The sequence below is a fragment of the Triplophysa rosa genome, linkage group LG21, assembly GCF_024868665.1.
Source record: "Triplophysa rosa linkage group LG21, Trosa_1v2, whole genome shotgun sequence".
NCBI lineage: Eukaryota > Metazoa > Chordata > Actinopteri > Cypriniformes > Nemacheilidae > Triplophysa > Triplophysa rosa.
The window spans coordinates 9,466,887-9,487,918 of record NC_079910.1 but is presented as its reverse complement, the minus strand read 5'-3'; the positions used below and the strand labels follow the sequence as shown (position 1 = coordinate 9,487,918).

At 40.1% G+C, this 21,032-nt stretch overlaps 1 protein-coding gene across 3 annotated transcripts in view; it reads right to left on the bottom strand.

The window, feature by feature from the left end:
• Positions 1-1,176: 1,176 nt before the first annotated feature.
• The window catches only part of spen (spen family transcriptional repressor), a 32,458-nt gene continuing 12,602 nt past the window's right edge, over positions 1,177-21,032 (bottom strand). For 2 of the 3 annotated variants that reach the window (XM_057363096.1, XM_057363098.1), the window contains 12 exons: positions 13,600-13,757; positions 13,298-13,498; positions 13,051-13,202; positions 12,819-12,944; positions 12,500-12,613; positions 12,149-12,262; positions 11,947-12,047; positions 4,248-11,853; positions 3,772-4,095; positions 3,492-3,686; positions 3,201-3,363; positions 1,177-3,042 (listed from right to left, as the gene is read on the bottom strand). In XM_057363096.1, coding sequence (XP_057219079.1) covers positions 2,915-3,042; positions 3,201-3,363; positions 3,492-3,686; positions 3,772-4,095; positions 4,248-11,853; positions 11,947-12,047; positions 12,149-12,262; positions 12,500-12,613; positions 12,819-12,944; positions 13,051-13,202; positions 13,298-13,498; positions 13,600-13,757 — 9,382 coding nt within the window. In that variant the 3' untranslated portion in view covers positions 1,177-2,914. The remainder of the gene's footprint in view (positions 3,043-3,200; positions 3,364-3,491; positions 3,687-3,771; positions 4,096-4,247; positions 11,854-11,946; positions 12,048-12,148; positions 12,263-12,499; positions 12,614-12,818; positions 12,945-13,050; positions 13,203-13,297; positions 13,499-13,599; positions 13,758-21,032) is intronic. The other variant, XM_057363097.1, reaches the window with a different exon arrangement.

The window sequence follows — 21,032 nt, the reverse complement described above, 5'->3', positions numbered from 1 at the left end:
CACTCACAAATCTACTGAGAGATGTTTTCAGTGTCATGCCAGCCTTACCACAAGACACAGCCCCTGGGGATTCCACGAATATCATGAGGGTTTATGAATTTATTCATATGGCATAAGACAAATTAAACCAAGACGAGAAACTTCAAATGTCTCTTTTACACACACACACACACGCTTAAATATCTAAATGAGGGCATTCCATAGACTTCTGTTTTTATACTATACCCTTAACCCACGCTCTAATCCTAACCCTAAATGAAAACTTTGCATTTTTACAATTTTGAAAAAAAAACTTTATTTACTATATTTTTATGATGATGTCCACCAAAAGGTTTTGCTCACTTTTGGTTGCAAATTTGCCTCCCCAAATTTTTTTATATAGGTTTGTTTTGTACATTGTGGGGTTTAAGATAAGGACTTTTTATATTGTACCTTACCTTCACCATACCCCTAAACATGACAATCAGAAAAAACCTTTTTGAAGCCTATTTATAAAAAATTTAAATAAGCATCTCTTCGTTTCATTTACTTGTTTAGGCGGTTAAGACTTTTACTATCAATGGTAGGGATACTTAGTGATACTTCACCCAAAAATGAAAAATATGTCATCATTTACTCACATTCGAGTTGTTCCAAATGTGAATAATTTCTGATGAACAAAGAGAAAGATATTTGGAATAATGCTTATAACCAAACAGATCTCAGTCAGTCTGTTGAGGGAAGATAGTGAGAATGGTACGATCACAGGGTCAGGTAATGCGTTTCAATATTCTAAATCATTAATTCTGTCAAACTTCTTTGGTCTGAAGCTGAACTCTGACTGGTTTTCTCCTCATATACACGTATATAAGTTATATTTGTTAATACAAAGTGTACTAATTGTGTTATGTGTTTTTATAACGATAGTTACAGGCCAATTTATTTAAAAAAGGTCTTCAAAAGAACCGGTAACTATTTGGTCACAGTTAGCATTTGGTGAGGTTTAGCCGGACAAAATAAGTTCACGGTTTAACAACACTGCCATCCAGAGGTCGTTAGAGTCACTACCATGAAAAATTGATCTACTTAAATTTTGCTCTAACACTAAGCAACATGATCATAAATTACCAACCAAAGACAAACTGTAAAAAATATAACGGAAATCAAATAAAAGCAACAATGAAACACCAACAGACAGATAGCGAATGACCATTTAATGATCTGCAGAAGTGTTAACCAACAAAATTTATTTTACATCTTAAAATGTCCTCATAGAGGAACAGCAAAATGCACTCAAAATGATGAAATAACGTAAAACTAGGACAAAAGTTTAAGACCAGCTGTTTTCGTTGGAGCTTTCTTTTGGTATTCTTATATCTTAAATTGTGTATATCAAAAAGGGTAAGTGCCTTCAAAATTACCATGAGAAAAATTGTAGTCAACCCAAAGAAACTGCAAAACTAAGACTCATGGTTGTACTTTCTGCATCGGTTTTCTTTACATATTTTTGTTTTGTCTCGCAAAACGATGACCCTGACATAAAAGACAAAAACAGAGACAAAACAACACAAAAAGAAAATGATTATATACAGCTTGGCTCAAAGAGACCAAAATCAAGTCTCTATCATGTCTCCTGACAGATTTGTACATAGTTTATCTTCGTTTTCTTTTTACAAAGTTTTTAATCACTTGCATTGCACTGTTCTTGTTGGACATTCAGAGAGGTATGTTTAAAAAACAAAAGAGAAACAGTGAAAATTATACATTGTTAAGGATCCAAAGGAAAGTATCATTAGTTAAGACCCAAACATTTCTAACATGACAATTAAAAAAAAAGATATAAATAGAGATAGGGGACAAAAAGTATAAAACAAAGGCAATTACAGATAAAAAAAGCAGGCCTTACAGATCATGTGACAAATACAAAGTCAAGTATCAAAATAAAGATTGATGAATCCCAATTAATTTAGTTTATCCATTTAAAAAGATTATGGCACAGGATTAATTAAAAAAAGATACTCAAGCGGTATGACAATTCATTTTCATGGTTGATGGCAATAGGTTGTCGATCTTGTAATGCTTGTTATCTGCAGTGTCTATTGACTGCTTTGAAAGTCTTTCAATATACATATTTACATTCACGCCTTTGCTCGATTTCACTTTGAAAGTATTAAGAGGAAAGCGAAAAAGTATACATACAATTCCCTATTGAGGCATCAAGTGTAAACTGTACAAATCGCAATACTCCCATATTTTGTCCCTTTGGGAAAGAACAAGGGTTACATCGAGAGCCATTTCTAGAAATGACACAGAAGTGACATTACGATTGAACAATAGCTGCTTTATATTACATTATTTTTTATAAAATTTGTCAAAGGAACTCCAGGAACTGCTTTGACCAAATAACAATTTTAGTCTCTACCACAAAATGGCTGGTGAATGAAGCATGTCCATGAAGTAATGTAAAGATACAATTTCAATAACCAAATTTATACAAACTTGTATTTCATTTTTTTGATTTTCATAACATTGTGCAATGACAAATCTTGATTGTTTGACAAAAATCACTACCATATCACTTAAAAAAGAAAACTTACCCCCATTTACCAATAATTCCCAATTCACCATTTTAAAAACCATATACAAATCTCCAAAAGAAGAAAAAATTTAAATAAATGATCAGAGAATTGATCGTTTTAAGTAGCTCCATTAACCTAATGTAACTCAAGATGATACACAGTGGAAATGCAAGCATCAATGTTACAATGGATTAAAAAGCTAGTGAACAAACAAAAACAAACAAAAAAAAGTGAGTAAATGGCCAAAATGGAATAAACTTGAGTAACATTAAGGTGCTCTCCAGAGTAAAAAAAACTGGCAAGTTCCAAAGGCTGGTGTTGGCATACTGTTTTTGTGAGAAGCTGCAAACTTCCTCTTATACAGAAGCTATAACAATCATAAGATGGGGAGAGATACTGGAGATGCTATTGAGAAGGTCTGGAGCAAGATGAGACAAGTGGCTCTCGGAAAAGTCACAGGGAGGGAAAATCTGGACAACATAGGCTGGCTATAGAGAGAGAGGAAACAACGATCTTACCAAACTGATCCATTTTGAGTCACCCTGTTGACTATATTACAATACAAGTTTACTACATTCAAATATTACGGTTTGCTTATGCTTAAACTGTTTTTATTGTTTAACACCTAAATTCAATGAGTACTTGCCTGATTTGAGCCTGGGTTGGGAACATTGATAATTCCAGCAGCTTGTTTTGCTTGCAGGTAGGTGATAAAACCTGTTTTGAGAGCATGGGTCTGGTTGTGGACATCCTCTTGGTCCAATCCACAAGGTAATGCCAACAGAAGGCAGTACTCACTTTCCACCTAGAAAAAAAGTTTTTTTTATTAAATTCCAAAGCCAGTCCTGAAATTTCAATGCATTTTATCTTCCTTCATTGAGAAATTCTTAATATGGCTTACAATAAAGAATGAAAAGTATGACAGTTTCTTACAGTCATTCGCCTAGCAACCCCTTCAAGTTGTGAGGCCTCTAAGCGCATTCTCTGGGCAATGCGAAGAAAGGGACCACCTTCTGTTGATGGCAGTGAGCGTTGAGCCAGGACATTGTTACCAGACACAAAGTGCAGCTGTACGGCAGCAGAATCATTCTTAAGTGCCAGGTGACCTTGCCAAATAATAGGGTATTTCTGCTCGAAGACAGACAAATAAACTGTTAAACCCTGAAAACTTGGATTGAATTACTAAATAAATCAAAACAAAAAGATTACACACCGTTAACAAGTGCACCATATCAACAGACCGTCCTGTGTCTGATCGCATGTGTGAGGAAGCTGAGGGTAGAGGTGCCATCTGGTTAGAAATAGGTCCTTTTGGTACAGAGATGGGCAATTCCGTTTTGGGAGTTATAGTCACTGGAGAAGTATAAGAGGGGGACCCAGCCTCTCCTTGGACTCTTGAGATGTGAGACAAATCCATTGAGCTCGGCAGTCTAATGTGTGAACTATCATGCTTTGGTTCACCAAAACCTCCCACTGATGCAATGGAGGACACCGCGGAAACCTTATGTCTCTGACCGTGATCGACTTCTTGTGATACCTGGTAAAGAGATGGATTTATAAATACAACATCAAGAGCAAAGTACTAACTGTGAATTTGCACATCTTAAATCAGATCATGTGTTTTCACAAAACAAGATCAAACACTTGGCTAACATTTATCATTTCGAAACTGCATGTTGAATCCCTCACCTGAGATGAAGCCATTCCACGATTCGCCAGGTTAATCCCAATTACTGAATGACTTTGATATTGAGCGTGAAAGCCACGAATGTCTCTGTAGTATTCAGACATGGGGTTTGCATTTCCAGGATGAATCAACTGTACCCCTTGAGGGGATACCATCACAGAGCCTGGTGGGTGTCCTATTATTCTGCTCTCTGAGTGAGGGGAGGGCGACATCTTTATCTCCATTGCTTTTGGTGCATCCCTCACAATTGCTGGAGCACTCTTTACAACTGGAGAGGATTTAGAAGCAGATGATATGTGTGTAGACTGCATTGCCTCTGGTGTTCGAGTTTGGCGACTTTCAACAACTCCTTGATGGTCAGCCAAATGTTGGTGCACAAGTAGCCGGACATCTCTGCTGTACTGATCCAAGCGCAAGGCCCTGTGATGCAGACCTTTGTATTCTGGCTGAATTACCACACTTTCTGGCTGTATCTGGGGTGCAGAAGCTCTGCGAAGTCCTTGTGGGAGATTCTGCACATCATCATTGCTTGTTTCACCAACCTGGCCACCAGCAGATGAACTTACGTGCGACTTCAGTACCGCATCTCTGGTCACTGCAGGCTGGGGAGTAGTGGACCGTTGCTGAGGTCCGGACCTTGGAGATAAGAGGCCTTCTGAACGAATACCATAACCTATTGCAGATAATGGATTATTGACTCTGACATCTCCTTGAGACAAATTACCTATGGGCACAGACTGGGTGACACTGTGAGGGGACATTATCACTGATTGCTCAGGATGGTGTATACTTGAGACATACTGAGGTATAGGGCCACCTGATCCCAAAACAACCGAGCTGCTAGGAGGGCAAACTTTGGGAAAGCTTGAATGGCCTGATGCCCTTGGAGAGTGTGAATCCTGCTTGTGTTGTGTGACCACGCGTTCATGTGATGCGCCCGGACTTGAGATATGATTGCCTGATAACGAGGGGTGGATTGGGCTTAAAACTGGGTTAACATTAAGGGTCTTCAATGAAACAGACTCAGCTGCTCCATTTTTCTTCATATGCTGCTGCTGTGCAATTGACTGGCTATACCTCAGAAGTTGAGAATTGCCAGTGGATTGCTGGAAAGCTTTTACAGAGCTTCCTTGCTGACCAGTGTGGTAGGGGTGTTCAGATTTTTCAGCGCTAGAACATTCTTGATTATTGGAGGAAATAACAGCTTGAGCGTTGTATGCCTGGCTAGTTAATACCACCCCTGTGTGTCCATAACCTGTAGGTGTCTGTGATCCTTTTGGGGTAGAGGGTTGAGATGGTACTTCTTGTTTCAGCTGAGATTTTGATACAGACTGCTGAAACTCAATATCAACTGCACTGGCTGGTGGGATTTGACTAATTTTGGCAATGATACGCTGTGGTCCCTCAGTCTTTTGTCCAGAATAACTCAATACAACCACACCCTCTGATGTATTTACCCTCAAACCACTACCTGACACTGTGTTACAATGTGAGCTTTCAGCTGTCTGCCGTCCAACATTTCCTCCATCATCAGATAGGTTAAGTCCATGATACCTGGTATTCTCATTTAAGCATGAACGGTACTTTTGCTTAGGCAAGGATATTCCAGAGCTACGGTTGCTCAAAGAGATCCGAGGAGTGTCCTCAAAATCAAAGGGCATTGGGATCCGACTAATGACTGAAGTAGAAGAAGACGTAATAGCCAGTTTTTCCTTTAAGATCTGCTGAGCCTCACATTGCAAAGGAGGTGGCTGTGGTGGTGCTGGACGGGGTACAAGTTGGGTTATGGGGCTAGGTCTATCATCATGTAGAGAGGACTTCAAAGGCAACACAGTCTCAACTGAATTTTCATTATCAGACATGCGTGGATCGGTTAATGTTGTTGTGAACTGCATGGTTGGGACTGCATTGCTGTTTGAAGCAGATACATACTTTGGCTCCATCAGAATTTTTCGCAGAGTACTGGAGCTAGAGTCAATATCAGACGCTTTTGTGTCAGGAGGCATGGGAGGATTTGTTGGGGGTCCCCCCAATCCTGATGTAGACAAAGCCACACTAACATGTATTTTAGGTGGCATTCCTTTTTCCTCTGTTCTGGTGTTCCACTCAGGTGGTGTGAGAGGAGTCTTTGCAGAGCATGCAGGTGAATTCAGGCGGGTGGTTGGTGACATAAGGCTAGGTGTATCGGGATCAGGAGATGAATGCTGTGTTCTTAAATAAGAAGGACTGTTATTCCTAGAATGAAAGGCAGATTCTTGAGGTTCAGGCTGGTCAACAGCAGGTTGCTCTGCTTCTTTTGGTGTGTCCAAAATCACTGTAGATGTTACCTCATGTTTACATGCAGCAGCCACAGTAACTACAGCTGCTGCAGCTGCCGATGTTGCAGCCTTAGGGGTGGCAGTCTGAATCTCTTCTGGGATGGACTCTGGAAGTTTGACCGTAGTTGACTCAGGTTCCAGCAGTGTATCCTGGGCCGCATCTAATTTTCTGTTGTAAGAAACCTTTCGACCTCTAGATTTCTTTGGTGTTTTTGGCCGGGCTCGTGCTCCTTTTTTGGTTGCTTCTGATAATGGAGATTGTGTGAATGAAGTTTCAGTGGTATTTGTTTCTGAGGACTTGGATTGTGGAACTGAACTACTTTCTGATTCAGGCGGCATAATATTCTTTACAGTTAAGTCTGTCTCAGATTCATTAATCTCGTTTGCTACGGGCAAAACTAATGTGTCTGGTGTGGGAAGCAGGGCTGTGTATGTTGTTGGAGCAGAAAATCCATCTGCATCCCCTGATATATCCTCAGCAGTAATGGAATCAATTGCAGCAGCCAGTTCAGTTTCACTTGCTGGATTGGCAGGCTTTTCCACCTCAGTTTCTTCTACTGGCTGTACTACAACAGGTGGTATTAGGGTAGGGGGCTCGGTTTGTGGTACTTTGTAAGGTACTGGATGTTGGTCATCTGTAAGTCTGGAAATGTTCTCCACAGCCCTTTCCAGTTCCATTTGACGGGCAAGCAGGGCAGCCACAGGATCAGCAGGAGGCTCCATTTCTGATAGAGACGCTTCTTTGTTATCAGGATCGTGACCATTTTCCTCTTTGTGGTAAATTGGGATATTTGGATCCTCTTTTTCTAACTGTGGTGCTTTGGTCTTGTTTGAAGACTCCAAATCAACAGTTTCCTCGACACCTGAGTGAAGAGAATCTTTAACTGCTTCCACAAAGTTGACTGGTTTAACGTCAGCTGTAATTTTGGTGTTCCGTGTCGATCTTGATGTCTTGACTTTTCCGTTCTTTTCTAATGTCTGTGTTGTATCTACAGGAATGAACTCTGTATTATTATCTTTAGATTTTTCCTCAGCAACATATGCAAGTTCTTTTTCTCTTTTAGTGGTGTGTTTGGTGTCTTGTGACAACTGTTCAACTTGCAATGAAATTTCATCTGTGGGTTCATCTTGATGCTCTAGGGAAGCAGGCATGTCAACATCTGCTTTATCCGACAGAATGGAACCTGGACTACCAGACATTTTGTCTAATTTGGATGTTTTTCTGCATTGTTCTGCTCTTACAGGTGAGGAATGCATCTTTTGAGATCGTGGGGAACGCCATCCCTCTGGTGTTTTAGAAACTTCACCAATATTTGTTGATTCTTTATTTTCAGTGTCTTCACCCTCAGAAGTTTTGGTCTGTTCTGCTTTAACGGGTGACACATCATCACCTCTTTTACGAGTTTTGGGTGGGCGACCTCTTCTTGAAGTAACAGATGTGTTTGCCATATGTTGTGTTGCAGCATCCTTATCACTAACGCGTTTACGAGTAGACCGAAAAGATTCTGTAGTCTCTTTTCCAGGTTGTTGAAGAGCTTCATCTTCATGGGGTGTTGCATAAACAGATCGCACATTCCGTCGCTGCCGCGTTCTGCCATGGTTCATGTTTGATTCATGGCTCTGTTCCACATCTGTAGCATGAACAGGAGATTTTGCATATTTTCTTGGTTCAATAATTTGTTTTAGGGAGTCTCCTCTAGGTGATGAAGATCTTTTCAGCTTTTCTCTGTCTATGCGTTCACTCTTCCGTGTGGCTGGCTTCTCATTACCAATTGTTGGTGTTGGGACTGGGGAGACATTTTTTGCCTTTTTATTCTTTGGTTGTTTTCTTGGTGCCTGGTCAACCTCCGGCTCAATAACTGGCAACTCCATCTCAAGTGGGGATGCAACCAGGTGCAGAGAATCACTAACAGGTTCTATTTTTGTTTCTGAAAGCTCCACAGTCTCTTGAGTTTGGCTAGGCTTTGGATTCAATACAGGACATGCCTGTGGGGGATCACATTCTGGATCAATATTACTTAAAGATGCACCGGGAGTAGGAGGTTTAATGTCCAAGTCCTGTTGCATAGTTAAAGTTCTACTTGATTCATCTAGCTTCTCATGAGGTTCTTCTCCTGTTACCTCTTGTTTTACCATGATTTCAGGGGGTGTGGGATTTACTGTATCAGCTTTGTTCTCTTCGTTTTGGCTTATTAATGGAGAAGAAACTAATAAAGTATCTTCTGACTTCTCATCAAATTCTGCTGGATTTCCAATGTCTATTAATGTAGAGGGCATACGTGGCTTATCAAACTGCACAGAAGACTCTGTGTCTTTGGAGAAAGACACAGGCGATGTTCTTGATTGAATAGGACTTACTGACACCTCTTTGGAAATGTCTGATACATTGGATGCCCCAAGCTCTACCTCCGATATCTTCTCTCCCTCTATCTGATCGGGTACACTGGCTCGTCCTGAAATAATTAGCTGTTGGTTCTTATCCCTTTGCTGTTGAAGCTCTAAAAACCGACTATGAAAAAGTACTTTTGGCTCCTGAGAAAGGTCTGATCCCCCTGCTCCAGCTTGTTCCACCTGGGGATCACATGTAATATTATCTTTACCAACTCTAACTTCAGGATCATTCTTTTTGCGTTCAAGGTGTTGAAGTCGCTTTGAGTCCTGCTCAAAGATAGAGCTATGAAGGAAGCGAGAAGCAAAAAGCTCTTGTCGTTCTTGTTCCTCAGGTTTGGCATCTTCCTTTTTACATTCAATCTTTCCCTCAGAATCAGAACGGATTTTCTTTTTTTTCAAGTACCAAGAAGGAATGGGTCTTGGGGTGGGTTCAGACTTCTCCTTGTCTGTGCTATTCCGAAAGTTTTTGAATTTTGAATCATGCCCAAGGAAAGACCAATTTTCTTCTCTAGATGAAGACAGAGATTTGGCACGCTCAAGCAATGCTTTGGTGTCTGGTGTTATAGTCTTATCTAATGCAAATTCATAGAACTTGTTCTTTTCAAGAGTTTCAGAGGACTTTAAATCTGACAGCCTCTCCTCATGCTCTCTTTTGAAGGAGTTTGGCTTCAGTAAAAGTTGCCTGCTGTCACCATCATCATCAGAGTCTGTCTGAACCTCCCCAGGTTCCAATTCATGTTCAGGACGTTTTCGTATACTTTCACGTTTAACAATGCTTGTGGGGAAGCCCATTCCTCCTCTCAATGTGCCCTGCCTTTCCCAACAAAACTCATCAGACATTGATGCTTTAACTTTTAAAATCTCTGCAGGTACTTGATGCACCGAGTTATCAATATTGTATTTAGATACAACAAAGTCCAGACATTCCTTCTCCACTGGCACTGGCGAATGTGGCTCCTCAGCTGCCACTAACTGTGATGCAGTTCTCTCCTCCTCTGCAAAAGGTGTCCCTGGAAGAGAAGCAAGTCTTCTGTCATATTCATCATTTGTTTGTCTAAACCTCTGGTAACTGCGCTCTCTTTTAGAGTCAACATCAAACTCAAATGCTCCCAACTTCTTCCGCTTACTTGGCGGTGAGTCAGCAGTAACATCTTGGGGTGGTTTTCCTACTTCATGCACAATATTTCGCCGTTCAAAGTCCTCTGCATCAGTGCTGGGTGTGCTTTCGGTTTTATCAGACTTATCACATTCCAGATGTTGCTGCATGCGACGGTTTTGCTCCATTTGTTTTCTGCAGCTCTGTGAGTGATCAATATCTGAGAGCAACCTTTCCGTATTTTCTGAATCTCTTTCTAGGCTAGTGGACAGCAACTCATAGTTAGTTAAGAGCTGTGGTTCTTGGTCTCTTGAAGATTCCATATCTACACTCCCATCATCAGAGTCTGCAAGGCCTAAACTTGGTTGACTATTAGCTCCAAAAGTTCCCATCTTTTGATCAAGACTGTCTAAGGGATCGATTGCCTCCTCAGTTGGTTCCCCAAGACGAGACTGAAGATCTAAACTGATGCCTATTGACATATCTTCCTTTCTAGTACTAACAGTGACCATCCTCTCTGGCTTAACTTTTTGCTCTCTCTTGTGAGTTTCTTTTCTTATCAACTTTTTATCATAATCAATGTCTTTTGGCAAATGATCATCAATGATTCTTCTTAATTTGCTTTCATCTTCCTCCTGACTTATCCTTCTTAAATGATCAGCTTTTCCAGATGATTCCTCAAAACGCCTCTTACGTGCAGCCAAGCGGTCAGCATCTACAGAAGAACTGGTATCAAATCCTGAATCAGTTTTACAGTACTTTTTATTTTTCACCTTGCTTTCTTTATCAACAGCCTCTATCTGACTAGCTAAGCTTTTCTCCTTGAGAGGTTTTCCGTGCTTAAAGAAATCTTTAGCTTGAGTCTCTATGCGGAAAGGCATGGTCTTGTGATCAACCAAGGGGGGTGTGGTTGGAGAACGCACAGGATCGCTCATCTTTGTTTTTTGTTTCTCACCAAGAGCATTCTCAATTAATATTCCTTCTCTCTCTTTTACTCTCGTCAGTTGGACAACACAAGGTGGCAGATCAAGTTTTCCTTTTCCAGAATAGTCTCTCTCTTTAACTAAAGATTTATTGGCTTTACCTCGCAAAGTTAAGCTAGTTTCTGGGCTATTTTCAAGTTCAAAGTCTGTCTCCGACGACGGAACAGAGGGAGATGCAAGTTTTAATTTCCTTAATTTCTGCTTCTCAGTTCTGTCCTTGTCTCCTTTCTCTTTACGGCCAGCACGCCGTTCTTTTTCTCCTCCGTTTCCACGCTCTGCCTCAAATAGTAATTTGTCTTTCTCGGATTTATCACTCATATTGTGTCTCTCCAAGCGAATTTTGTCTGGTTTTTCAAAGCGCGGTGGAGAAAGTGAGGTGCAGCTGCCACTTCGCTCAGATGAGCGACTGTAAACAAGATGCTCAGAATCACTAGGTGGACGTTCTGAAAGGGACAGGGAAGCAGCAGGGCTGGCAGGCCGACGTGGATGGGATGGGCTTTGATTATGTTCAATTGTTCGACGACCATGGTCTCGTTCATGATCTGTTTCAAACCGCTCTCTTTCACGCTCCCTTTGCAAATAGCTGTATTTCCTAATATCCTGCTCGTAGGGGTCTCGATAATCCCTGTATTCCCGAGGGTCATCATGGTATCGTGGGTCATAGTAATCACCCTGGTAAGGGTCCCATTCCGAATAAAAATCTCGACCTCTGCCAGAATATTTTCGTCGTGGGTCCTCTGTGTACGAGCCTGGGGTACGCACATTTTCGTAGTATGCCCGCTCAGCTGTGAACTCATGATATGGCGGCCGGCGCTCATCTCTGTAAGTCAAAACACAGAAACGTGGATCAAGATCAAGAGTGGATCAAGACATCCATGATACCATACGATGAATGTGTTTACATAGAACTTACCGTCGTTCAGAAATGATTTCATAGAAATCTCTTATATCCTGTCCAGATGCCTGCATTGAACGGTAGAAAGCCATCTGGCTCTCCTGGTTGGCAAAATCAACCTACAAACAAGTAATTTTAACAATTTAATAAAAATAGTCAGCTTGTTCTGTCATTCAAAATTGCAATGATACTATTGTACTATTAATATTGTTTTACAGACCTTTATTTTATTTCCTCCAATTTTCCAACCTTTTGTTTCCTTGACAGCAGCCTGCGCATACTCTACATTATTGTATAAGATGAGGGCCATCCCCTTCAGTCGGTCAAACACAACCTGATAAATACATTTAAATTTAGAAAATTGCACATTGAGATTATTCATGAAAGTGATTAAATGAAAGTATAGAACATAAGCATTTACATTTACATTTAGCAGACGCTTTTATCCAAAGCAAGTGGCGAGGAATCAATGAAGCGTTAAGTCATAGAGGTAGCAATAGAAGAAGTGCTATAACGAGTTACCAAGCTTAACACAAAAACAGAAATTGAACATTATTGACAGGATGAGTACCTTTATAACATGTCCATAACGGCAAAAATGTCTTGTGAGATACTGTTCGGTAATATTTGATGCCAAGCCATCCAACCATACACATGTAGTAGGCATACTCTTACCAAATCCAAGCTGCAGATGAGAAAAAAAATCACATTAAGTCATTCAAAAGCAATATAAAAAAGTTCTAACTGTAATTAGCAGAACTTTAAAATGATCAATTTTACAGTCATCAGTCAATGCACTGTTACAGTAATTGTTTCTAATAAGATTTAACTTAATTAAGTTCTGCTATTAGTTTCAGGAAATTATTTTATTAATTTAATCTTATCCTCACCTTTAGCCTGTTGTTGCCAAGGTATTCACCATCCATTTTTTTGATTGCTTTGCAGACACTTGCTATGTCACAATACTGGAGAAAGGCATACTGGGGGGAGCCATTTACCTTTTTTATATCAATATCCTAGTAAAAGATAAAATATCCACCAATAAGCAATATACAATTTTTTGCATTTTTCCCAAAATCATGCACGCTTTTCAAACACAGATATTTTCTAATGTCTACTTACAACAATCTCTCCAAAACGCTGAAATATGTTAAGCAGGTCATGATAGGTTGTCGTTTTCTCCAAATTTCCAATGAATAATGTCCTTGTAGCTTTGGGGTGAAACTCGTCTATACGTTCATCCAAAGGCCGAAACTCATTCTCACTCTCTGTTTCTATTGAACAATAGATTAGAGAACCAAGATTGGTCCACTGTTACCTTTAAACCACAACAAAAACAAAGACTCTGTACAAAACAAGGGAAACCAACCTGGGCCATTCCAACCAGTGACATCAATTTGCATCCCAAAAAATAGCTTCCCATTAGATGCGCTCAGGGCTTTCTCTTGGTCCTCTTTCTGGCGAAAGAACACTAATCCATATCGGTCCTCAGTGGCACCATGTATCTGAACTGACGTCACTTTGCCATGCTTCTTAAATTCATGGAAAAGACCATCCTTCAGACTTGTATCTGAAAATAATTTGATTAGTTTAGACCAAATTGACATTTATTTATGCTTTCATAAGGGGATGTTCTTACAAGATGAATGAAATCAGAAATACTGTTCTCACCTGTTGAGCGCACAGGAAGATTTTGCACTTTGATGCCGAAGCTTTTGCGAGGTTCGTCTTTGTCCAGTGAAGGTAGGGGTTGAGCAGGAGCAGGCACAGCTGCAGACTGCACAGAACGAGCTGGGGATTGATCACTGGAGCTGCTGCTCGAATCACTGCTGTCAGAGTAAAACAAAACAAAACAAAACAAAAAACTTGAAAAATCTTTAAGTACCATATAAATACGATGGCAATACTTCAGTACTACTGTATTATCATCAAAAATAATAAATGATGATTAATAATAATACAATTCAACATAATATATTCGTACAATCTATGTAAACAACTTCACTTATTTGAAATAAAATTATATTTGCAATTTTATTATATACAACATAATATTCCACTGCTAACCAAGCAATTTATGTTTCTAATCATTAATGAACATCTGCATACAGATTAAATTCAACTGTACTTTATTTCCCCACCCCCAGGAGGCGCTATTGGCAAACAAAACACTGCCTGTCAGCAATCGTGAGAATATACAATCTTTTTCGGACTTTCTAATAATTTTATCAAACAAATTCTTCTCAGTCACAAAAGAGACATGCAAGCTATCCAACACACTCGCCGATATCAGGCTAAATACTAATAATACTATATGGAGGCTAGTTCTTTCCAAGAACAAATTACCTAAATAATGGCCAAAAAAACATTTTAAATTTATTCAGATTCTAAGAGACAAATCGTTTCAATTGTACGTTATTTATGGTTTAATCAATAGTATGTTTATTTCAACAGTTTATTCTTTTTTCTAAAACCATTCTGACATGTATTTGTGAATTCCTAACTACATGAACGGTTTGGACATGACATTACAGTGGACACTTCTTTCTCGACTATGATTCAGTCATATACACTGCTTTCCTTTTGTCTGTTTACATCTTTGCACTGCCCTCTTTTCTCACTCGCTCTCACTCTCAGTGCTGCTGATAGGGGCTGGCCTATGGGAGTGGGCAAGGAGCCAGCAGTGGCTAGAAATTTCCAGTTCCAACTAGATCTCACGGGGATGGGGGGAGTTCAAGTGGGCAGTGTGAAAATACACCAGCCGTTGTTTCTTAAAATTCCCCCACAGTATTTGCTTCTCAAAGCACACAATACCACCATATAGGAAATGTCCTCTGAAATTAACATTCAAAAAATAACATTAGAACAATTTAACTAATAAAACAACTAAAAAAACATTAACAAAAACACTAATTATTTAAAATTGGTAAACATTGGTATGTGAACCATAGTCACCCCTGAGGAACGGTTGCTGTTCAAAGCAGCAAAAAGCCTCATATAATACCTAATAACAGTACAACAGCAAGTGGATCAAGAAATGTACCTTTAGTTACAGTATTTGAAGCAATAAATGCGTACAACTGTTTTGAAGAAAATAATTCACATTCCTATTCAGGCAAGATTAGATTTGTTCATTTGCTCTGTAAACCTGTGTCAGTAAAACAGATGTTTTCTATATCTCACACAATACACACAATAACAAAACGGACAATGTTTAATTAAATATCAACTAAAGCCATCATCGGACAAGACTAGTTTTTAAACAATGAGTTGCAATTCTTATCGTTACTATTATTACACTTTTACACTTCATCACCGTGATGGCACGGTTGTCAAGGAGACTATCAAAGCCCTAGATCAACATCACAATAGGAAAGATAAACTATTGTAACTTCTGTTCCAAGCCGACATTTAAAGTCACATTTTATGCTCAAATAAAGTGATTCTTGATGGGAGCCATTCCTGACCAGAGCTGTTAAAGCACACACAACACATACATACAATATTCTTGGTTATAAGAACATGACAACTGTAAATACAGATAGAGCTGGACACCCTCAAAAACTGGGTGACTGCAAAGAGGAGACTGGTGAGGGAGGCCATCATGAGACCAATGACTGAAGGAGTAGATGTTTCCCTGGCAGTGATTGGAGATACCGTTGTCCATATGGCAACAGTTGCCTGGGTACCTCATCAGTCACTTTTATGGAAGAACGTCAAGAGAAATGTCACATGACATCCCCGCTACAGTTTTCCAGAGGGCAAATGAGGGAGTCTAAAATCAGCTGAAAAAAGGTTCAATGGTCTACTGAGCTTTTCAGGCATCAGATTAAACTGTGACTAAATTTGTCAGTCACTTGTCCGAGTACTTGTCCGAAGAAAAAAAATACATATTTCATTTGAAGTATCAATATAATTGTTTCGTATCCTGATTGATCAAGTTTGCTTAGAAGCGTTTTACATAGTGTCCGCTGCGGCCACCTACATTTTTTAATACTCTCCATGATTGAGAACAAGGCAAGCAGTAATTATTGTTAGTGTCAGGGCTGTACCTTAATTTTTTTTGCACATACCTCTGGTGCTACAGAGGCCAAACAGTTGTAGCGCAAGTATAAACCGTTTGTTGTCATCATTAAAAAAATATGAAAGTGCAGTTCATCACTAACTGACAAATGACATTGATGTAACACACCGATGGATAAATTAGGGCCAAATAATTTTTAGTTTACCTAAATTTGTTTATTTTTTTACAATACAATAGAGGTATATTTGTCCACATAAATTACTGTGGTATACTACAGTGATATTTACAAGAGTAAACTGCAGCAAAATTCCTAGATACTATAGTGTTTTTGAACCTTACTATAGTATACTACAGTGTTTACTACAGTTTGTCAATTTACTATAAGTTTACTACAATTTAATTTAGCAAATACTACAGTATTTTTTCGTCTAAGTGTTCAAGTTAACGGGACTTTTATTTTGACGGGTCATCGGGAAGACGCTCAAGTTTTAGTGTGTGCTTAATGAAAGCTGTTTTCAAACTGTAAAATGCTTGCAAAATAAACTCTCAGAGCAGCTCTGGAGATGACGTTCATGTGTTTATATCCACATACAGTGCAGACGCAGACAAATCCTTGACCATCACTCGTGTAGTATGTTAATCTGTGCACCTCAGCACACAAAACAGCCAGAAGAGACATTTAACTAACAGGATTCCACGTCCACATCTACTTATATGGACTCAATGCGCCATTGACTAATGTCATGCAAGCACAACCACGACAAACGCAATTCACACAAACGCGCAGCTCTGTCTAATGCACCTATTCTTATTATTCTTAGCACAGATCGATTTTTTCATAGCACTATTATCAGTGTTTCCCCTACCACAGTGGTTCCCAAACTTTTTACAATGGCGTACCCCCCCAGGGACTTAACATCATTCTGCGTACCCCCTTTCTTACAGTAACAATTGTGGACAAACATTTTTTTATTTGCATTTTAAATACATGTAATTTTCTTTTATCAAACAATAAATGATATATGACTCAGATATAAATAAATGACTCACTGCTTAATGAGATGGATGTGCTTGAAATGACTTGCATAACTCTGTGATGTTTGGTTGTATCGGAGAAAGTCTGAGTCTCAAATCATTCTCTATGCAGAGTCTGTGTCGATATTTGTTCTTTATGTGGGCAAGTGCTGAAAACCCACTCTCGCAAAGATACGTTGTGGAGAAGGGCAGTAATGTTTTCAAAGCGCGATCGGCTAAGGCAGGATACTCTGCATGCAAAGCTATCCAGAAGTCTGTCAGTCATTTTTGTGCGAAGTCACATGCGGTACGTCAAGACGTGCGCTTACGCATGAGTGGACGCATATTTTTTGATTGGATGTCTTGAATTTGACCTTTTATGGCGCTACGTGACTACTTTTTTGCTGTGTGTACACTAGAGGGAGCACGTCTTTATATTCAGCTCGTGAGAAAAACATGCCTTGATTGTCAGGTGCGTTATAATTAAGTAAACCGTAGATTTCAGGATTTTGTTCATGTACCCCCTCCGTCACCTGGCGTGCGCGTTCCCCAGATTGGGAACCACTGCCCTACCGTTACCTTAGGGGGGCGCCCCGCCCATCCTGCACCTCCCGCCACCCTTGAAGGTCAAGTTAAATTCATTTTTTATGTAGGGTTAGATCACAAGAGAAGTCATTAAGGTTACCTTTCCTATATAACATGTCTATACCTTGTTCTCGTACTAAACAAACTAAATAGCATTATGTTATTTATCTTGTTTACATGGCGGTATGTCATTTCTGTTTCTACGTGGTCGCGCCTTTACAATTCTCCTCTGCTCTCTGTATCGAGTTCCGACCCGAAGCGCGCACAGCCGCACACACACACACAGACACGTGCGCACACATACACAGGTAAGCACACTTTCACCAGCGGACAGCGTGCGCGTGTTGGAAAATAAGTCGCATCAACCACCTGAAAAGCAGATAAAGAAATTGTGTTTTTAAACGCTCCCAGGGTGGTGAAAATACGCATGCCCTGCCCCTGACAAGCAACAGCCCAGTTACCACCGGATGACAGGTTTTCACCCAGTTTATCCTTCGTTCCATCCGGACCGCAACTATTTCTGTGGTTTAAATTGAGCGGCGCGTGTACATAACTGAGATGTACACATCACGCGCACTCAGGGACATTTATGTTGATTATATTTTGCCGCCATATCCTCTAATATCTTTATTTAGCGCCAAACGCGCTTCATTTTAACCATTTCCGCTCCGTGAGCGCTGCTTCTCCCGCCAAAGACACGTCGCATATAAAGACCTGCAGGCACCAAGAGCAGGTAAATAAATGGACACTTTTTCTGTAACGCTGGAAAGGCTGTTAGTAACTTTGTAAGTACTCCTAATCATGATATATTTATTTCAATTGTTACATTTTGTTGTCAGTAGTTTTTTTTAAATATTAAAATAGACCACTGGGACTTCGCTTCAGCACCAGGGCCTACAACACATTTTCTCAGTTACCAGACCTTCTATGTTTCATACAGACTGTGGCTATCAGAATATAAAGTAAATGGCCTGATAAAACATTAGATTTATTGATTTAACATTATTTATTTAAAAAAGTATTGTCCGGACCTCCGACGCAAAAAAAACAGAGACCCAGATCTCAGCTAAACTACGAATGCACGGGTGGACAGAAAAAGGCTGACACCTCAACATCTCAATGAAACCTCAAGGAGTTTTTCAAGGAAGAATAGGCAGAACAGAACACTGTGTGAACTCCTTCAGGAGAAATTACACAGTCAATCATGTGTACACCAGCAGGTAAGCGATAATCTGCAGTAGATGCTAAAACTAGAGGTCTTCACGGGTCCAAAAATGTGTACCCGAACCCGAAGAAACACGTGAATGTGCTACAGAGGTCCGACCCCGACTCGTCTAATTATTTTAAAGTTGGACTCAGACCCGTGCGGAACCGAGAAAAATCATGCATTTACAACTCGAACCTGACACAGACCCGAATATTATTTTAAAGCTGGACCCGAACCCGGCTGGACCTAACTCGACCTGGTCGGCACATACTCCACAGCAAATTCAGTCCGTAAACAAGTTACGAAAATAAAACCTACTGTATTGGCCTTCTGCCTCCCTGACTGTGATGCAATCCTCCTTCATTTCATTCACGTTATTCCTCGCTCGCCAATTGAACAAACATGTTTAATTCCATTCATTATTCCAGCTTCAAAAGTCTGCTTGCTGTCACGGTGACGAATGACAGCAACTTTGCACATTTGCGTTGTTTTTCTCTTTCGAGTCAAGTAAAATAAAACTTTGACTGTTTGCTCAGTTGAACTACAATAATGATTGCTCATTTAGTGCCATACATGGCCACGGACATTAGCAGCACTTGTTTGCTATCATCTCTGAGCAGAGTCTGACCAAAAGTTTTAGATATAACAAGATGGTTCATTCATATTATTATAAACATGAGGAAAAAGTGGAATAAGCGCTTTTCCCACATCACTCATGAAGGCAACCATGATCACAGCCTGCATGCAGTAATTCTGCGGCAGAGTTTTGCTGCTGACGGCTGAGGATGCTCGTGTTTTTCCCCTATTTTCCAGACTCGCACTTTTCTCGTCCTAATTTTACGAGATGCACGTTACTAAACACACGCACACACAGTGCTGACTGACACTGATCACGGCTGTGTTCTCCGATCGACTCGGGTATTACACACGATGTTAAACAGACCCGAAGTAATACATTTGGGTCCCGGGTCCTCCCTGAAGACCTATAGCTCAGACAGGCTCAACACTGTAATCGCTGACAAAGTCAGATCTACTATTGATTTTAAATAGGTTAATCCTTCTGCGAACTACTATTTTGTGTTATTAAAGGCAGGATAACATGCTATGTCATGCATTCTGACTTCTTTACACTGTTGAACGTGCAGTGCAGGCTTCTCATGCTTAACATGGTCAACTTGTTAAAAAACAAGTTGACGTAGTATTTCTGTGCTTGATACACTCCCCCAGCACTCCAACTTGATTCGGAAAGTTTTTTAAAAGTCTGGATCCCTGTTTCGTAACAAGGATCCTATTCATTTTATTGGGCAATTCTCCCAGAAAAGCATGGCAAGGCGATAGAAAGAACCTGCCCACGCGCCAACCGACGAGCAAGACCCACTTACCATCGAGATTGTCTGCACTGCATTAATATTGGCTGCATTGTGGGCCTGCAGCTGCAGCTCATTACTATTGCGATAGTGAAGTTTAGGTGTGTCTGTTTGTTCACGGCATTTCAGTGATGGATGTAACCCTGGATTTGGAGATAGTTTGAAACTGATAAGATGGCGCGGTCCCAGTGCTAAAAGATGCCGGACATGAACTGCACGCGGTAAGTCAAAATGAGTCATATGTTTGTTCTTTGTTGGCAATCAGCATGTACGTGCATATTATAAAAAACACGAAGGGATTAATGCGATGACGTGTTGTGTGCTCGTGCTGTAGTTCCGTCCCACTGCCTGCCTCCAGCAGCTCGTGTTTTTCCAGAAATAATTGTACAGCTGTATCTCTTTTATAAATTCAGATCAAATTTATAGATCAAACTAAATGCTCTTCGAAGATACAACGTATGCAATGTATAGGCACTCAAGATTAATATGAGATTGGCAGAAACCAGAGTGTTACCCAATCTTTATAGGACCTTTGTGTGGTTTTCAGTGGCATCTACCAGTGAGGTTGCCAATTGCAAGCGACTGCTTACTTCAACCCTCCCTTTCGAAGCACTATGGAGGCATTTTTGCTTCTTTCCCGAATGAGATAACGTATTTACAAAACGCGTTCTGAAGAACGGTTTGTCCAGTTTAGGCTGCTGTAGAAACAAAATGCAGACATGGCAACAACATTCCATGCAAGTAGATACGTGCTATATACACTCACCTAAAGGATTATTAGGAACACCTGTTCAATTTCTCATTAATGCAATTATCTAATCAACCAATCACATGGCAGTTGCTTCAATGCATTTAGGGGTGTGGTCCTGGTCAAGACAATCTCCTGAACTCCAAACTGAATGTCAGA